This window comes from Zootoca vivipara, chromosome 17, assembly GCF_963506605.1.
Source record: "Zootoca vivipara chromosome 17, rZooViv1.1, whole genome shotgun sequence".
In the NCBI taxonomy this organism is placed as follows: domain Eukaryota; kingdom Metazoa; phylum Chordata; class Lepidosauria; order Squamata; family Lacertidae; genus Zootoca; species Zootoca vivipara.
Genome location: NC_083292.1, coordinates 26,574,186 through 26,592,284, shown reverse-complemented (window position 1 = coordinate 26,592,284; position 18,099 = coordinate 26,574,186). Strand labels below are relative to the sequence as shown.

The 18,099-nt window shown below is 48.1% G+C and overlaps 1 protein-coding gene across 4 annotated transcripts in view; it reads right to left on the bottom strand.

Moving 5' to 3' along the window:
- Positions 1-997: 997 nt before the first annotated feature.
- Positions 998-18,099, bottom strand: part of PIAS3 (protein inhibitor of activated STAT 3) — a 33,897-nt gene continuing 16,795 nt past the window's right edge. For 3 of the 4 annotated variants that reach the window (XM_035098157.2, XM_035098154.2, XM_035098155.2), the window contains 12 exons: positions 15,470-15,520; positions 14,836-14,926; positions 13,425-13,559; positions 12,977-13,082; positions 11,733-11,806; positions 8,913-9,073; positions 7,922-8,058; positions 6,768-6,936; positions 4,913-5,043; positions 3,847-3,918; positions 3,152-3,189; positions 998-1,639 (listed from right to left, as the gene is read on the bottom strand). In XM_035098157.2, coding sequence (XP_034954048.1) covers positions 1,361-1,639; positions 3,152-3,189; positions 3,847-3,918; positions 4,913-5,043; positions 6,768-6,936; positions 7,922-8,058; positions 8,913-9,073; positions 11,733-11,806; positions 12,977-13,082; positions 13,425-13,559; positions 14,836-14,926; positions 15,470-15,520 — 1,444 coding nt within the window. In that variant the 3' untranslated portion in view covers positions 998-1,360. The remainder of the gene's footprint in view (positions 1,640-3,151; positions 3,190-3,846; positions 3,919-4,912; positions 5,044-6,767; positions 6,937-7,921; positions 8,059-8,912; positions 9,074-11,732; positions 11,807-12,976; positions 13,083-13,424; positions 13,560-14,835; positions 14,927-15,469; positions 15,521-18,099) is intronic. The other variant, XM_035098156.2, reaches the window with a different exon arrangement.

The window sequence follows — 18,099 nt, the reverse complement described above, 5'->3', positions numbered from 1 at the left end:
GCATGCTGGTTTCAGAAGCGTCCCCTGGGGCTGCATCATTCGCGTAAGTCTGAATGTCAAGGAAGCACAGCTCCTAAGGAGGTACCTATGACAAAGAGTCAAGAAAGTGTGGCCTGCAGTGGGTCAGGTTTTGTGGGCACACACACCCAGAAGTCACAGCCCATTGCTCTGTAGAGGGCACAAGCTCTTCACCCACCCGCAACTCCCGTCACGCAGCCCAGGGGAAGAGGAGAAAGCAGTCATGGAAGTCCCCACTGCGGGAAAGTCAACAGGAAAGTGACATTTCAATTCCCCAGTCCTTTTGAGTCCTTGAGCTGCTCCAAAGCTCATCCCGGGCTTCTACTTCATCTTCATTATGAGTAAAAGAACTTTTTTTTTTTGCTCGCTGTCAGGCTCTCTCTCGGGTACAATAATCTCGAGAAGTTTATGTACGTGGAGGATCTTTGAGAAATCTGTTTTATCTGTGGCAAAACTCACTCAGCTGGAACCTGCGACTCCTCACTGTGGAAGCGAGTTTCCTGTTACGCCCTCACTGGAGGAGTCTGTTAAACATATGCTTTGGGGGGGGGGGCGGCGGCTTTGGTTTTGGCAAATTAGTACACTGCTTTCAAGTCTCACGTTAGCCCTTCATCGGGCACATACAGTATGTCCTTCCCTGACAAAGAATTCTATCAAACTTCCACTTTTTTTTTAATGCCAGTCTGAAATGGTCCAATATAACCTGCCTGGGATCTCTGATCATTTGTTGCGGAGCTGGCGATGTGCTGAGTATGAGCTGCGCCCAAACACCCAATTTATTCGTGCTTACGATAAAGTTGCCTTGATTTCACTGGCATTCTGAGGATTCTGCATTCAAATCCCAGACAGAAGAAACCCTGGTTTCGTGCTCAAAAAAGTAATAAAAATATGTGGCATTCTGCAACTCAGATTATATGTTGACGAGTCTTCATTTGCCTCATTTTGCAAAAATAATCCTGCTTCCGTTAAGCCGGGGGGACCTGGAACTCGACGCTCCCATGACTGAGATTAAATCTTGTTTCCCCAGTTCTTCAGGGCTTTCCGGACTCCACCAGCTCAAAACTCCCAAGCAGCTCCAAGGCCAAATGAAAAAGCGAGATTCTTTGGGGGCCCCAAACTGTCCCGAGCCAATTCCATCATTTTTTCAAACCTTGAGCGGAATTGCAGAATGAAAAAAAGAGCCCTGAAGGAACACAAGAGAAAGATCTTTGCCCGATTTGTCTCTTTGCAAGAAACAGGCTTGACGGAATTCTGTCTTTTCCTTGTTTCGCTCCAGTGGGGGAACGACGATTCCACCTCCTGCCCTCCTGTAGAGAAAGGGTATATTCCATGCCGCAAGCTTTTAGTCTAGAGAGATGATATCTGGCCGGCACCCCGGCAAGATGGGACTTCCCCCCACGGTGCCACTGCGCACGTGGCTTTCCCGCAAGGCCGTGGTGGGCGAAGAGGTAACACTGTTCATGCGGCTGCTGCTGCCGGTGGGGGAGCCCACGGTGCCATGGGACCCCACCACCACAGGGGCGAGGGGGTTCATAAAATGGGGTGAGGTGCCACGATACTGGAAGAAGTGGCTCAGGGTGTCTTGCTCATCCAGGGAGGTGATCACGGAAGGGCTGTAATGCTGTCAGGGAAGGAGACAATCAGTTATTTGATGCAAAACAACAACAACAAGGAAAATGAGTTAAAAGGTATTAACCAAGGCTGTGAGCTGGCATGACCCATTATGTCAGAGGAGAAGGGTGGGAAAACTTCAGGGAAAACACTTAAAAACAAAACCCCTAGAACTCCCATGATCTTGTCTGCTGCCAAATAGACATGGACGTCAAATTATAGTGAGTCTGATGAAAGAGCTTGACCCACAGAAATGAACAAACCCCCAAGTCTGGCCCGCAGACAAATAAACCAGAGCTTATTTCTCCAAAGTTAGGTTTATTGCCTGGAGCGTGTGGAGTAGCCCCAAAACATCCTAGGTGAAGAAGGGCCCTGGGTTCCTGCACAATCACAAGCCACAGTTAACAAGGAGCCAAGGTCTGTAAGCATCAACAAAACTGTGGATTGCGGGCAGTGAAACAATAGCACAATTAATCTGCGAGGCTGGGTTCAGACAAACCAACCACAGTTTCATACGATGGTCTAATAAGCTGTGGCTGGCATTATGAGCGAAGGATCATGAAAAGGGTAAGAGGAACTGTCAATTTACCAAGTCCGGCCAGACAGGCTCCCTGCTCCCCCACCCAAATCCAGCAGGCGGCAACAGCTTTAAGAAGTCCCAGGGAAATCAAAACTCTTTTCTCTGAAAGGGGCAGATAAAGGAGATGACTCATGAGTTGCAGAGCCACTTCTGGAGTCTTGCAGTTCATGAGGATTTCCTCGGAATGGGAAGCAGGTGAGGCAACTACCACTAAGACCAATTGACACGCCTCTCACAAATGTTTGTTGCTCGGGGACTGCCAATGAACAGTTTGGAAAGGAGGAGGTGGGCAAAGTCCAGCGGAGAAAGAGAAGCTGCCCCCTCCCTACCCCTACTTCAAAATCCAACTTTGTTCTCATCAGGTTAAGTTCCCTCGAAGCTTCTCAGATTGTTACTGGCAATCTCGGGAGCTGAGCTCGTTAGATCAAAGCGAGACAAGAGCGACTCTTCTTTTGCAAAGGTTTTTATAGCTCAATTGCACAACCTGAACTGCTAGCTCAAAGCCAGCCTCTCTGCAAGGGCTTCAGCGCAACAGCTCAGCTCTAAGGTCCCAGAAATATCAGCCCCAGACAAACACAATTTGCTTTCCACGGAGCTGAGGGCTGTTAAGCTGTTCTTATTTCTCAGAACAGTTCTAGGAATGGATCCACATGGTGAATGCACCTTGAAAGGAAGGTGCCGGGGGGGGGGGGGGCAGCGGCCTGCCACCCACTGTGAAAACAGACAGAGCGAAGCAAGGAGGTAGGAATTTGCAAGAGGCAGGGAAAAGACTGATTTCCCCCAGCCTGTGTTTGCTGGGTTAGCTCAGTGGCAAGAGAAAGGCTAGGTTTGCTCAAGGGTGAAGGGTGGAGGGTGGGGAGAAAGCTCACTGAATACATGGGAGAAATTAAGACTGGGGAAGGGAGGAAGGGGGGATGGAGGAGAAGGGAGGAGGGAACATACCTGATTTTCACTTTGAAGGAAGGAAAACAAATCCAGACCTAGAAAAATGAAAAGGTGAAAAAATAATCTTAATGGTAAAATGAACATATTGGAGGAGAGGAAGGGATTACAAAAAAAAGTAGTAAAGTTGGGAGGGGTGTAGGGAAATATATTTTGGTTGTGGCAGGAGGGCCAGTCTCCATGGAGACGGCAAAGGCCTCAGTGTCCTGGGAGGGCCTGCCAGGGTGGTGCCATTGAGGAGCACTCCTCAATGTGCTCCTCAATGTCAGCAACATCCCCGCTGCAAGGAGAAAATGCTGCCCCCTCCCTGCCACACAGCTGGGGAGAGAGGATGTTGCAACCCACCCCCCAGTCAAAAAACTGGCATTGTCGTTTTGGCTGGAGCAGTATTGTTTGGCCTGGGGGGCACAGGGCACTGGGGTTCACTTGGTATGGAGGCACCTAGTTCGGGGGCAGCCGGGAGAGAGACCAGTGGGGGGGGGAAGCTTCCTGGCCTTGTGGCTGGTGTGCATCTCTGCGCCAGCTACCCAGAGGAGGAGCTGTGCCACACAGCGGCTGGCCCATGACATGCCAAAGCACCTGACATTTGAAACGCAAGACCTTCCTCTCTGGACCAGATTTGGGTGGGTATTGAGTTGGCAGCTTTAGCGACCGCAGTTACACCAGCATTTCCTGTCTGTCTCCAGAGCCTTCACCTTTTTTTACTTTTCGGACTCTGCCTTCTCTCCTCTCCTCTCTTGCACTGCCAAATCCCCAGACCACAATTCCTTTGGACACAAACATACAAGCATCACGACGGGAATGAGGCTTATCAATCAGGAGGGGGCAGGGAGCTTCTGGCTGGATGGGGAGCGGCTCACTTTATACCAGGCGAGAGTGAGACTCTGTATTCTGCCAACTGTGTGACAATGGCATGTTGTCCTGGGGACTTTGCGCAGCATACGGCATCTCAGCCAACCCTTAACACTTCTAGTTCTCAACGTTTTGAAAATGTGCAAGGAAGGATGTGGGGTGGGCCTGGAGAAACCCTGGCTTGGGAAGATGGGGGAAGCTACAGCACTTCCTCCACGGGACTTAAGGAGAAAATAAAAAAAAATGTTTGCAAATATGCTTACTCTGCTTATATCCACACAGGTCACAAATATGTTTTCTAGGGTATATTTTGGCATGGACAATCCTGAGCAAGCCGTGCGTCCTAACGGAGTTCGTGCCTTTCAATCCCGCTCCATCCCACCACACCCTGAAAGCCAGGAGTAAGGTCGATTTGCCTCCCTGCCTGGTTCTGACCAGCAACCCTCAGCTCTCTTTCTCCGCAGGGCTCTGTCTCCACAGCTGCACCCTTCAGAGGTATACACTGGAATTGTGTAAGAAGCATTAGATTGGCTGTGGTTCCTCACAGCTTCTCTCATTTCTGAGGCTGTCCCTAGGCGCATTTGCATTCCAATAAAGGCCTCTCTTTTCACTTGGAGCCGGCATCCTTTTCTGCGAGGTATACTTCCGGCTATTTAAATTTATCCAACATGGGTAGAGGGCACTGGGAAACAGTTTATGGAACCAGGGGGGCAATATCCCCCCAAAAGTTTGGGAACTACTGATCTAAGCCTTCACAGCGCAGAGAGTCCCGTGACAACACTGCTTGGTTCTGGTGTTGTTTTTAAGCAGGGGAATTAAGTTACCCTGCTCCAATGAGGATACAAAATAGAACAACAAGGAACTAAACGCAAGCTTTGGCCCTGTGCTGAGCGACGCAGGCCAAATTACCTTGGATGTCCGAGGGGACCTGGTAAGGGTGGTAGTCGGGGATCGGAAGGCTGGAGAGGTAGTCGCTCCCCACAGTGGCCATCGGCGGGCTGCGCAGCACCGAGGAGGGCTGGTGGTCAGGGCTTAATACTCTGAAATGAAACAGAAAGGCTAGGCTTAAGAGAGGAAAATAAAGGGGATGCACATGGTGGACATGTATCAAATCATATGCATAGTGTACTGACAGAAGTCTTTCCCCCTCTCTCATAATACTAGAACCCAACGGGGTCATCCAATGAGGCTGAATGTGGGGAGACTCAGGACAGACAAAACAAAACAAAGTCCTTCTTCATGCAGCGCATGACCTAAAACTATAGAACTTGCTCCAGCAGGAGGCAGTGAGGGCCACCAACCTGGATAGCTTTTAAAGGATAGGGGTTAGGTGAATCCAATAAAGCTATCGATGGCTACTCGTAACGACGGCTACACTCTGCCTCCACAGCCGGAGGCAGCAATGCTTTCCAAATACCACTTGCTAAAAACCACAGGAGGGGACACAGCTCTTGTGTTTGGGTCATAGAATCATAGAATCATAGAGTTGGAAGAGACCACAAGGGCCATCCAGTCCAACCCCCTGCCAAGCAGGAAACACCATCAAAGCATTCCTGACAGATGGCTGTCAAGCCTCTGCTTAAAGACCTCCAAAGAAGGAGACTCCACCACACTCCTTGGCAGCAAATTCCACTGCCGAACAGCTCTTACTGTCAGGAAGTTCTTCCTAATGTTTAGGTGGAATTTTCTTTCTTGTAGTTTGAATCCGTTGCTCCGTGTCCGCTTCTCTGGAGCAGCAGAAAACAACCTTTCTCCCTCCTTTATATGACATCCTTTTATATATTTGAACATGGTTATCATATCACCCCTTAACCTTCTCTTCTCCAGGCTAAACATACCCAGCTCCCTAAGCCGTTCCTCATAAGGCATCGTTTCCAGGCCTTTGACCATTTTGGTTGCCCTCTTCTGGACACGTTCCAGCTTATCAGTATCCTTCTTGAACTGTGGTGCCCAGAACTGGACACAATACTCCAGGTGAGGTCTGACCAGAGCAGAATACAGTGGTACTATTACTTCCCTTGATCTAGATGCTATACTCCTATTGATGCAGCCCAGAATTGCATTGGCTTTTTTAGCTGCTGCATCACACTGCTGACTCATGTCAAGTTTGTGGTCAACCAAAACTCCTAGATCCTTTTCACATGTACTGCTCTCAAGCCAGGTGTCTCCCATCCTGTATTTGTGCCTTTCATTTTTTTTGCCCAAGTGTAGTACTTTACATTTCTCCTTGTTAAAATTCATCTTGTTTGCTTTGGCCCAGTTGTCTAATCTGTTAAGGTCATTCTGAAGTGTGATCCTGTCCTCTGGGGTGTTAGCCCCTGCTTGCGGGTTTCCCACTGACCTCTGCTTGGCCCCTGTGAGAAAAGGATGCTGGGCAAGATGACCCCCCCTTTGACCTGATCCAGCAGGGCTCTCCTTATTGTTCTCTGCTCTTCCCCATTCTGATCCACCTGCTTAATCTGGACCTCCAGCATTCCCCACAAGAGAGTGGGTTCAATGAAACTATTGATGGCTACTAGCCATAATGGCTACAGTTAAGGATTCTGAATCCCAGTTGCTGGAGGACAACACAGTCGTGGTCTAGCATGCTCACGTCCTGCTAGCCGATTTCCAATGGGCACCTGGCTGAGAACAGGGTGCTGGATAAGACGGATTCCCCCTTGGGCCTAATCTGCTGGCGAGGCTCTTCTCAGGCTCCTACACTCCCTTCTTTCCAAGCAAGAAGATTTAACCCAACACAGAGTAAACACAAAGCGAGCCCCACCCCTTGGGTCCCGCTGCAGACGGGATGGTGGCAGTGGTGAGTGGGAAGGGCTTCTTGGCGGGGGGCTCCTCCTCGTCCGAAGAACTGTCCAGCGTGAGGTCGATGACCTCCACTTTCTTCTTGCCTTCGGCCAGCTGCTTCCCGTCAGAGCCCACTGTGTACAGCGAGGCTGTGAAGAGGAGGAGAAAAGAGGTTAGGGTAGGCGAAGGCAGACACCCCTGCCGTAAAACAGCAGCAGGGCTCTGATCTTGAAACTCGTCAGCACTCAGGTTAGCACAGACAGCAGGGAGTTCACTAGCTGTGCCAACCGGGACTGATGGAAGTTGGGAGTCGAGTAACATCAGAAAAGGATGTAAGCTAGGCTGACTTAGGGAGGAGGAGGAGGAGGTGCAGGGTCCCAGGAATATGGCACTTCTGCTCCCAGGGTCTTGTATCTTGCCCCTGCTGTACAGACATGTAGGCGAGCCTTGAAGAGCTTCTTCCTCTTCAAGGCTGCCTTTAAATGAGATCATGATTAGCTGGGATGTCTGAAGAGGAGGAGAGGGGCTGTGGCTCTGCCCTGCCCTGCCCTCAACTGCTTATGCTTGGCTTGGCCATGCCCTTGCACTGTGACTATAATACCTCTTGCCTGCTTAAATAGAGGATGGATGTGATTGCAAACCCCCAAATTCTGCACAACTGCAATATCACATGCTGCACAAAGGTGACATCAGTTGCTTGACAAAAAGTGGCAAAAGTGTGCCAGCGCAGGAATTTACAGCCCTTGGGCTGGTCAAGTACTGTGTTTTGCTTGCTAACTTGCCTATTGTATCTTGCCTTGCTCTTGTCTGTCTCTTGTGAGGATGTGTCCCCAAATGCCACTCTAAAGTGCTTTGGCTCTTCATCAATCCGCCATTAGCCATGACACTGCTAGGCCCAGACTAAAGGGCACCAGTTGAGGGCCCCATGAGGGCCAGAAGAACTCAAAGATGTCTCATCCTCTTCTAAAGCCACCAAGTTGGTGGCCGTCATTGTTGCCTCATGTGGGAGGGGGTTCCACAGTTTAACTCAGTGTTGCATGAAGAAGCGGACTTTGAATCTTCCTCCATTCAGTTTCTATCACACAACAGCCAACTAACATGCACAGGAAGGTGCCAGGCCCCCCCAGTTCCTACCTTCCAGCCCGTTGTAAGAAGACGGCTGGCAAACCTCCTGGTTCTCTTTCTTGGGCTTCATGGGGCACCAGGAGCCGTCCTCCATGAACTGGATCTCATCGCAGTCTGTGACAGAGTTGAGGATTTCCATGAACAACCTGGGGGGGGAGGGGAAACAGAGGAAAACGTAGGGGCAATTCAACATCTGGACAGTGGCTGAAGAGTTGTAGCCCTAAACACCTGGAGGGCACCACTTTGTTGGAGTTTGAGATTACTTTGATTGATCCACAGTTGGCCATAATCTTACATAGTCCCTACACCCTTCTTCTCTTCTTCCTGCACAAGGAGGAGAGGAAGCTTCCGCATTCCTTTAGAGCAGGGGTAGCCAATGTGGTCCCCTCCAAAGGCTTTTGGACTACAACTCCCATCATCCCTGACAACTGGAATGCTGGCTGGGGCTGATGGGAGCTTCAGTTAAAAAACATCTGGAGGGTCCCAGGTTGGCTGCTTTGGAACTCACCACAGTTCAAGGTAACATACAAACTCCAGAAACCGTGACTCGTTGTAACTAATGTCGGAGAGAACCAACCACAGGTCCAAGTTTGTACGTGGCATAGCACTGTGGTTTGTCCTTAAAGCAAAAGCTTGCATGGAGGGAAAGTGGAGGAGAGCTATGCCAAGCCAGAGGGTCATCATGGTTTGTTTGCCAACAGTCCGACGCAGGCCACACAAAAGATGGAGAAAACTGTTATGTATGGCTGCAATTCTTGAAGAGCAAAGATGGCGGGGAGAACGTGGCTTCTGGAGAATCTCATCTTGTACTAAATCATTTACTAGTTTACAAAGGTTGTGGAACCATTAATTTCTAGGTAATGAAACAGTACATCTATGCAGCCCTGGTGATAGACGACACCACCATCCCTCCAGAATTTAGTAAGTCTGATGGCAAAAGCTGTGGGCAGCGGTCATGCGGGGAGAGGGAACCTGACCTCTGAGCCTCCCCCAGCATTACCCGTCAATGATCAAGGCCTCGTAGGGGGCCTTCTTGTCACAGACAGGGCAGGTCCAGGTGGGCTTCTTCTCATTCATCTGAAGGTAAAGGGCTGCGTCGAAGCACTGCAGGTGGGTGCAGGTGAAAGCTCGGCAGGGGACGATGAGCCTCATCTTGCCCAGCTGAAAGGAAGAGGGAGTTTATTTATCATAATCTATTTACTGCATTTATATCCCACCACTCTTGAGAGTTAAGAAATCCTTGCTGGTTTACTTCAAATCATCCAGAGATCTACCAGAAGATCTCAATCCACCTTCTGCCCACCCAGGTCCAGATCGCAGACTGGGATCCCTTTGCAGATAACACTGGTATTGGTGAAATTTCACTGATAGAAGCCTCAAGTAGAAACTCCCTATGCTCGCATACCATACCATTAAGCTTTCATGGGGGCTGCAAGCTTTAATCCCTATCTTTAGTATAACTAAATCTTCTAGCGGCTGCCAGATTAGCAATTGCCCGTTATTGGAAGCGTCCTGAAGTTTTACAGTTTTGAGTCTGGAACGTTGCTTTGTTGGAATGCCTGACCAGACACAGACGGGAGAGGCTGAATCTGACGACGTCGATGCAGAATGGTTTCCCTTCTTTGAATGTCCCTCCGATTTCTCATTCTTTGTTATGACGGGGGTATTCAAATACCAGCTGATACTCACCGAAGCAATACTGTACACTGGTTTGCTCTTATTATTTTATTCCACAGCTCTGTATTACTTTTTCTGTCAAACTATTTTGTGTGTGTGTGTGTGTCTACATATTCTTGTATAAGCATAATTTTTTTTAAAAAAAAGAAGAGAACTTTAGCAGAACTATATCAACCCAAATGTAATCACAGATGAAGAGGGCATCTTATTCAGGGCATCATGCAAAGGCTGGGCCTTGACATCAAATGCTCCTGTTCAGAGAAGCACAGAGTGGAAGATGCATTCAACAACATGCAAGCTTTGTTTTCTGCAGCGCCCTGGAAGCGGGCTCTGCTGCAGCGCTTGGGAGTCCCCAACTGGGGCCTCACACTGAATACAATGAGCAAAAGTGCTGGAGTGGGATTTTCCTTGTGCTCAGGGAAGGGCTGCTGATCTAGTGGAGCCACTCACTGACAGAAGAGGAGGGAATTGGGTCGATTCTCCCTGCAGTTCCCAGCCTTATTTTCCACCCTCTTCTCTCAACGCTCTGAAGTCGGCTTGAGAGAGAGAGAGTTGCAAGGGGAAAGGGAAAGCCCTTCCGGGTCTCTATGCTCAGGGTAGAATCTATGACCAGGACAAGGACCTAAGAAGGGCCCTCGTGGATCACGCCAACGGCCCGTCTTAGCATCCTGATCTCAATGGACAACCAGATCTCAAAGGGAAGCCAGCTGGCGGGACCCGAGCACAAGAGCAACTTTCCCCTGCTGTGGTTTCCAACAAGTGGTATTCAGAAGCATTGCTGCCTGCAACTGTGGAGGCAAAGCGGAGCCATCATGGCTAGGAGCCATCGATAGCGCTCTCCTCCTCCTCCGTGAATTAGTCCAATTTCTTTTAAAGCTATCTAGGGTGGTAGCCGTGACTGCCTCCTGAGGGAGGGAGTTCCACAGTTTATCTAGGCACTGCGTGAAAGACTTTATTTGCCCGGAATCGTCCAACATTCAGCTTCTCTGCATGTCCCTGAGCTCTAGTGTTAGGAGAAAGGGAGAAAACCTTTTCTTTATCCACCTCCTCCATACTCGCCTTTTCTCCAAGCTAAAAAAAAACCCCAAAAGCTGCAGCCTTTCTCCATAAGGGGATTTGCGTCACCCCCCTTGATTATTTTGCTGGCCCTTTCCTGAACGTTTTCCAACTCTACAATATCCTTTTTGTACACAATATTCCGAGCACAGTTGCAGTACAGATTAGCATGACAGCATTATATCAGCAGTTTTATCTTCAGCTCCTTTCCCAATGATCCCTAGCATGGTATTTGCCTTTTCCACGGCTGCTGGGTCAATATCTTCATCAAGCTACCTACCACGACCCCAAGGCCTGTCTCTTCCTGGTCAGTCGCTGCCATTTCAGACCTCATGAGTGTACAGTGGGACCTCGACTTACGAATTTAATCCGTTCCGAATGCACACTCGTAGGTCGAAAACTTCGTAAGTCGAGTTTCCCATAGGAAAAGCGGTTTCCCATAGGAATGCATTGGAAACTGAAAAATTCGTAAGTCGAGGAAACCGCATCTAAAAATTCATAAGTTGAGGAAACCGCATCTAGCTGCGAACGGGTTTTCTGTTCGGATGTAAAAAATATCGTAAGCGCGCGGCCACTTTTTCCACTCGTAAGTCGAAAACGTCGGATGTCGAGTAGTTTGTAAGTCGAGGTCCCACTGTATATGGAAAGTTAAGGGGGGGAGGGTTTCCCCCCCAAAATGCATCTGAGATTAATTATCTTTGGTTAAGCTTACAGCTGCCTTTACTAACCCCATGCCCTCCAAATTTTATGGATTACAGCTCCCAACTCAGCAATGGCTGCTGTAATCCAAGACATGTGGAGGGCACCAGCTTGCTGAAGGCTGGCTTGCAGCATTATACAAAATCAACGTGGAAACAACAAAGGGAGAAAGGCGATTTTCGTGCTTAACGAGCAAATCATCAGTTGCAGGTTCCAAATACATATTTATGAGCTTGGGCTGGAATGAGCTCCTCATCTGTTTTTGGACAGATTTGGTTTAATTCTCAAGGCAGATTTATAGTGTTTTGGTGGTTCTTCATGTATTTACGTATTTACATATATACGGCTTCATGTGAAATAAAGAGATAAAAGGAGAAACCCAACGTACCGGACACATGAGAGAAACTCGTAAGCTCGTTGTCGCTATTTCGCTGTCGGGGTCGGCTGTCAGTTTTTCTTTGACTGCGAGGTGTGGGGAGAGAAAGCAAAGAGCTCGCTCAGTATCAGGAACACACAGCGATGCACACTGTGTGGGAACAGCCATGGCTCCGGGGTGAAGCATCGGCTGGCATGCAGAAGGGAAATGGTTCATCTCCAGGGGCAGCTGGGGAAGACCCCTGCCTGGAACTTGGGAAAGGTGATGATTGTCAGGATAGACCTGAGCTAGATGGGCCAAGGGTCAAACTCCGTACAAGGCAGCTTCCAATTCCCCCCTAAACACCTGGTGCGCGAGGGCGGGACTCCACTCTGCAATCTCTTTTTACACCGGGACTTTAAAAAAAAAATGATCCGGAGTAAAGCTCTGCTCCACATTTAGCCTGGATGAACAATTTGCTGCAGGCAGGAGGGCAAACAGATCATCTCGTCCAAGCCCCTGCAATGCAGGAATCTTGCCCATAGCCATCCCTGGGTGGGCTTAAACCACCAACCTTCTGGTTAACAGTCAAACCTATTGACCCATTGAACCATCCAGTTCTGGGAGTAGTATTCAATGGGTGCTTCTCTTTGCATTAGCAGGCAGCACTTCTGCTCATGAGAGATGGAGCACATGACTTTCACCAGTCCCCAATACACAGCACAAGGGCTGCAGTGAGCCAAGATGATAGTAAAAAGGAGCTTTGCCTTGTGTGACTAAGAGAGCTTTTCACTAGTGCTCATTGCAAGAAGCCAAGTTGCAGGGAACCAGGCAAAGGGCCTTCTCGGTAGTGGCGCCCGCCCCGTGGAACGCCCTCCCATCAGATGTCAAAGAGAAAAACAGCTACCAGATTTTTAGAAGACATCTGAAGGCAGCCCTGTTTCGGGAGGCTTTTAATCTTTAATCGATTATTTTATTCTTCTGTTGGAAGCCGCCCAGAGTGGCTGGGTAAACCCAGCCAGATGGGCAGGGTATAAATAATAAATTATTATTATTATTATTATATTATTATTATTATTATTATTATTATTATTATTATTATTATTAACCTACCACCTGGAGGTAATTGCAAGAAAAAAGCACACACATCTCTGACGCAGAATCAAGAGTTGGAAGGGACCCTGAGGGTCGCATACTCCAACTCCCTGCAATGCAGGAATCACGACTAAAGCATCCTTGACAGATGCAGACAAGATTTCAAAGGACAGAGAACTTACTCAGGGCTCGTGAGTGGTCTGGGTTTCGGATGCCCTTGGCTCTCAGTTTCTGTAGCAGTGTCACTGATGTCAACTGTTTCACCAAATAAACCGATAGGGAGTAATTCTAGGCAGAAGGAAACCAATTATTATTCACTGTTGTAAAGAGGAATTAATGTATTCACTGATCTAAGTAACAGGCTAAACCCCGGCTCTCGTCCATTGGCTGCAGGTCTCCCTGCCCTTCTTCAACCATTGGTTGAGCTATGGTGATGTCACGGAATGTTCATAAAAGTTTAGCTGCCAAACTGGAAAGGCTGCTCATGGGATGTTCAGTTTATTTATTGCTGATCACCTAAATGGGACTGGCGCTCTCATACACACAGTTGCAAGGATGGGCAGGAAAGTGGAATAATTCTGTTCACACATGAAGAAAAAGAGTAACATAAGGCACAACGCTTCTCCTTACCCTGCCAAACTCAGAAGACCAGTTCACGACGATCGTATTGGGGACGGTGGCCGAAAGCCGCACCAAAGGGGTGATGTTGATGGGTCGACTGGGCCGCTTGGGCTCCGCCCCGTTTTTGGTGGGGGGAAGATATCCCTGCAGAGGCAAAAGAGGACACCTAAAGTCAGGCCCCTTGACCTTTTGCCAAGGCTGGGCAAGAATAAGGCTGGAGGGCGTGTTATCAAGGGGCCACAGTTAAATTTGGTCAAGAATCCCATGAAGCCAAGAATATACAATGGTGGGTAGGAGGCAGCTTACATTTCCATTTCATTATGGTGTCATTTGCTAGGAAGGGCTGCCGTGCCCCCAGGTCCCCTAGGAGCAGAGGAAAAGCTCACTAACTGCCTCCCCCCACTCTAACTGAAGGCATCTCCTGGAAGGAACATGAACACAGGCAGGCATTAGTGCGCATTCCAGAACACCATCACCAATAATAATAATGTAACTAAAAATGTAAAATGCCAGGCTGTGTGTGCTCAGCTTGCTCCGAAACCGCTTGACCGAATGAGGTGAAATTCTGACACAACGTTGCAATCCAATAAGGGAGTGTTTGTATAAACTTAGATTGTACAGATGTCACACCTATCACAGGTAAAAACATGCTTTTTTGGAAAAATTATGGAAAAACCAGAAAAACAGGAACAGGAGAGGTTGCAAAACATCGCCCTCTAGCGGTGACACCACTGGTACTACAGCTAGAAAAGCTTCCCTCTCCAAAGCAGCTCAGCTCAGGTTTGCAGATTGGGGTGAGTGGAGGTGCGGGTTCACCTGGGTGGGGGGTGGGGGGAGGACGGGATTGGGATAGGTCATGGGTCAGGACAGGGTGGGGGGAGTCACAGGGATGAGCCACAGTTGGCACCAGCCAACTGCATAGCTTGAAAACAAAACAAAGACTGACTGACTCTCACACCTGCATGCAGCTATATAAGGAGGGCTCAGACAGCCTGGAACCTTCCCATCAGCAATGAATACTAATGAGAAAGGACTGCTGAGTCACATGTGCAATATTTAAAACCGTTTAAAACAATCACAAAAATAAGGGAGGTGCAATGAGGAAAGTGCTTCTTTGAGACACTATATAAACTATAAACCTATATGGGGTTTCTCCACACCTTTTACTTCTGCAAAAAAAGACTGCTATTAATTCATTGGAAAGTTGAATGGTGATGGAGATTGTTGCCTGGTGTACAGTATATTGTGTGCCCTGTGCTGTTGCAGGGTTGTTTGATTGTACTATAACATTAAAACATTTATTTGAAAAGTACAACTTGGGAGATTAGGATGTTCTGCATGCAAAGGGTGCACTGTTGCTACTGAGTCGTGGACCCTTCGGACGGAACCGAGGAGCGGGTGGGAGGAGGGGCTTACTCACCGGAAGAGGGCAGAGCTTCCCATTGATCTTGACAAACAAATTGGGCGGGAAATAGTCCTCTTGCGGGCAACTGGTTTCGCACAAACAAAACCTGCAGAGAGGCAAAGAGACCGGAAGGGTGAGGGGAAGACAACCCCAAGGACAAAATGGTAACTTGAGAGGAGGGAGAGTTTCCCCCGAGTCAAATTCCTTATTAAGAGAGATGGATAAATGAGAGCACAGAATTACAGAATTATAGAGTTGGGCCCCGAGGGTCATCTAGTCCAACCCCCCTGTAATGCAGGAATCACAGCTAAACCACTATTCAGGCAGGGCGTCCCAAGTTGCTCTGAGCTCTTATAGGGCAGGCCTCAGGGATTTTGCTCATCTGTAACAACACAAATGGGGAGGGGGACAGGTTCAAGGGCAGGCCCACCTACAGCACTTTGCAATAATACAACCTAGAAGTCTCCAGAGCATGGAATACATTGGGCCGAGTCATAGCTTGGCCAACCAGCCTTGGCTAAGGTTGAGCCAGGACTGCTTTATACAAAGGGGAAAGCACCCCAGGAGCCAATCCCTAAACAGTGTGAGATTTGTAGAGGTGTATTTTTCCGATTTGTAAAAGCCCAGGAAAACATCAGGCTCTGCTTACCTCAGTTGTACCTGGACAGTGTAGTCACATTTGGCAGCAGGTAAGATATCGCTGGAAAAAGGAGGGGAGGAGGAGAAAGTCTTAAATTTCCCAGAACAGTCAAGCTACTTGGAAATGCTGTCATTATAATACAATGCCTAACAGGCTGAAACCTACTTTTCAGGTTAGATTTTTGTTTTGTTTTTAAAGAACACATACACAACAAAAACCAGCCCTCCACCCCGCACTGGCTGAGCTTCTGTGACATCACAGACTGCTTGTGGGCTTTCTAACAGCAGAGGGGGGAACAGCCTACCACAGATTGTTGCTGTGAGGGAAATAGGAGAATTGTGTTGGGTTTTTTGGGTAAATATTTTTTATTAAAGATTTCCTGAATTACAAAGGTGTATGCAGTGTCACTCATATCTTAACATGTATCATTTTTGCAAATCAGTTTCATTTGTTAAGAGGGAAAACGAGGTAGATAGGGGATGGGAGGGTGGATGGGGGGTGAGAGTAGGTGACGATGTTTCTGTTTTGCTTAATATATGTAGGGCTTGATGTCAGCTTTGTTTGTGTTGGTACTCCTTTATTCGCTTGTGTTCTTTTGATGGCGAGAGAGATTTGGGTTGGCCAAGGGTGTGTAGCTGTTCATTTGTAATTGGCTATGATGGTCTCTGTTTTCATGTGTGAGTGGGGTGGGTGGGTATTTTGGGGTCAGGTTAGCCATACTGATTTGTATGCTGGTGGTAAATTTTTGTCATCATCTTGCTGGGCTGCGTGTGTGATAAAGGGGAACCATACTAGGGTGAAGGCATCTTCTTCCATTTGACCCCATGCCAGTTTCAGCTTGTTGGTTAGTTTTTCTAGTAAGGCTGTTTCCCATACTACTTGGTTCCATTGGTCCATGCCTACACCTGACAGGTCTCTCCAATGCTTGATTATGACATTCCTGGTTGCTGAAAGTAGGTGGGTTATGAGGTCTTTGTGGTCTAAATGGGCATTGTTATCTTGAAAGATGCTTAATAGGGCCACTTCTGGGGTAATTTCTATTACTTGTCCGGTTATTTTACATATTTCTCGTATGGTTGTTGCCCAGAAAGATTGGATTTTGGGGCATTCCCACCACATGTGAAGGTATGTACCTGCGGAAGTGCATCCTCTCCAGCATTTTGGTGAGGTTCCTGGGAGTATTAGTGCTAGCTTTCTTGGTGTTAGGTAAATGGGAGAATTGTTGACCTGCATGGGGACAGGGAAGAACCTTCTCTTTGGCTTGTCTTGGAACATCAGAATCAGCCTAGTTAGAAAATTAAAATTAAAATACAACAGGGAGCAGAGAGCCTGCACTTTACGCAGCAGCCGCCTGGAAGGGGTTCTCTGGTTTAAAGAGCACAATAAGAGCCTGATGGATTGAGCCAATGGCCCCTCTAGCCCAGCATCCTGTTCTCACAGTGGCCAACCAGGTGCCTGTGGGAAACCTGCAAACAGGATCCGAGCACAAGAGCACTCTCTCCTCTCCTGTGGTTTGCAGCAACTGGTATTCCAAAACACCGCTGCCCCCCGGGCAGAGCCTAGCCATCAAGGCTAGTAGTCATCCACAGCCATCTCTTTACAGGAATTTGTCTGAGGCTCTAGGTTGGTGGCCATCCCTGCCTCCAGTGGGAGGGAGTTCCATAGTTTAACTATGTGCTGCGTGACTTTCTTTTACCTGCCCCCGAATCTTCCAAACCTTTAATTTCTATAGCAAGCAAGATGGTGTCATTTGCTGGTCCACAGCCCAGGCCTAGAACTGTGCCACTGTCTGGGAGTTACAGCAGGGAGCCAGTGGGAGATGTTTGGCTATGCTGCTGCATTTGCCCCTGACTGCTGCCAGTCTCCGCAGCAAGCAGCCCTCGTTCCTGCCCACGCTAACAAAGGTGGTACCTAAGGCTTCGTTCAAACTGACCACGGTCAAATTATAGGTGGTCAATTAGTAGCATTTGACCAGCGTGCCAAGCCTAGTGGCCGAACTTCTAGTTTATTTTTAAAGTAACTCTTTATATATGAAGTCCGCAGCAGGGAAGAATAAAAACCTTCTGGAACGCCCATTTTGGTTGCATGTTTGTTTATGCGCAGCTGCCTCTGTTGGCGATACCCATGGCGGGGTTGAAGTTTGGGAGGCGGAAGTAGATTATATTACGAAGCCACTTAAAGAGGATAAAACCTGAGATGAGGGAACTTTAAAATGAAATTCTATGTAATTACAGTTATAAACACCAAGGATGGGTGAGCGGGAAGTCATTGGTATTGCAGAATAGGATTATAATTATTGAGTGTTAAAATGTAATTTTGAATCTTGAAATCAGATAAAATATTGATATTGGGGGTGGGGGTGGGGTGGGGATGAGAGGTCATCTTTAACTATCTTTTGAGAGAACAAAGGTGCCAGACTGATTGCGTTGTTCTACTGCAGACTATCTACTTAGGCTAGAACTAAACAGTTACTCCCTAAATTGTGTATTTCCCACAATAAACATAGCTTCATTACTTTTTTACCTACAAACATCTCTCTGTGTGTGTATGTGTGAAAGCAACAGGAAAAGCCTGCTCTCTAAGCAAGATTCACTGGTTCAAACACAACTCATCCTGCATACTATCCCATTAGTTTGTTT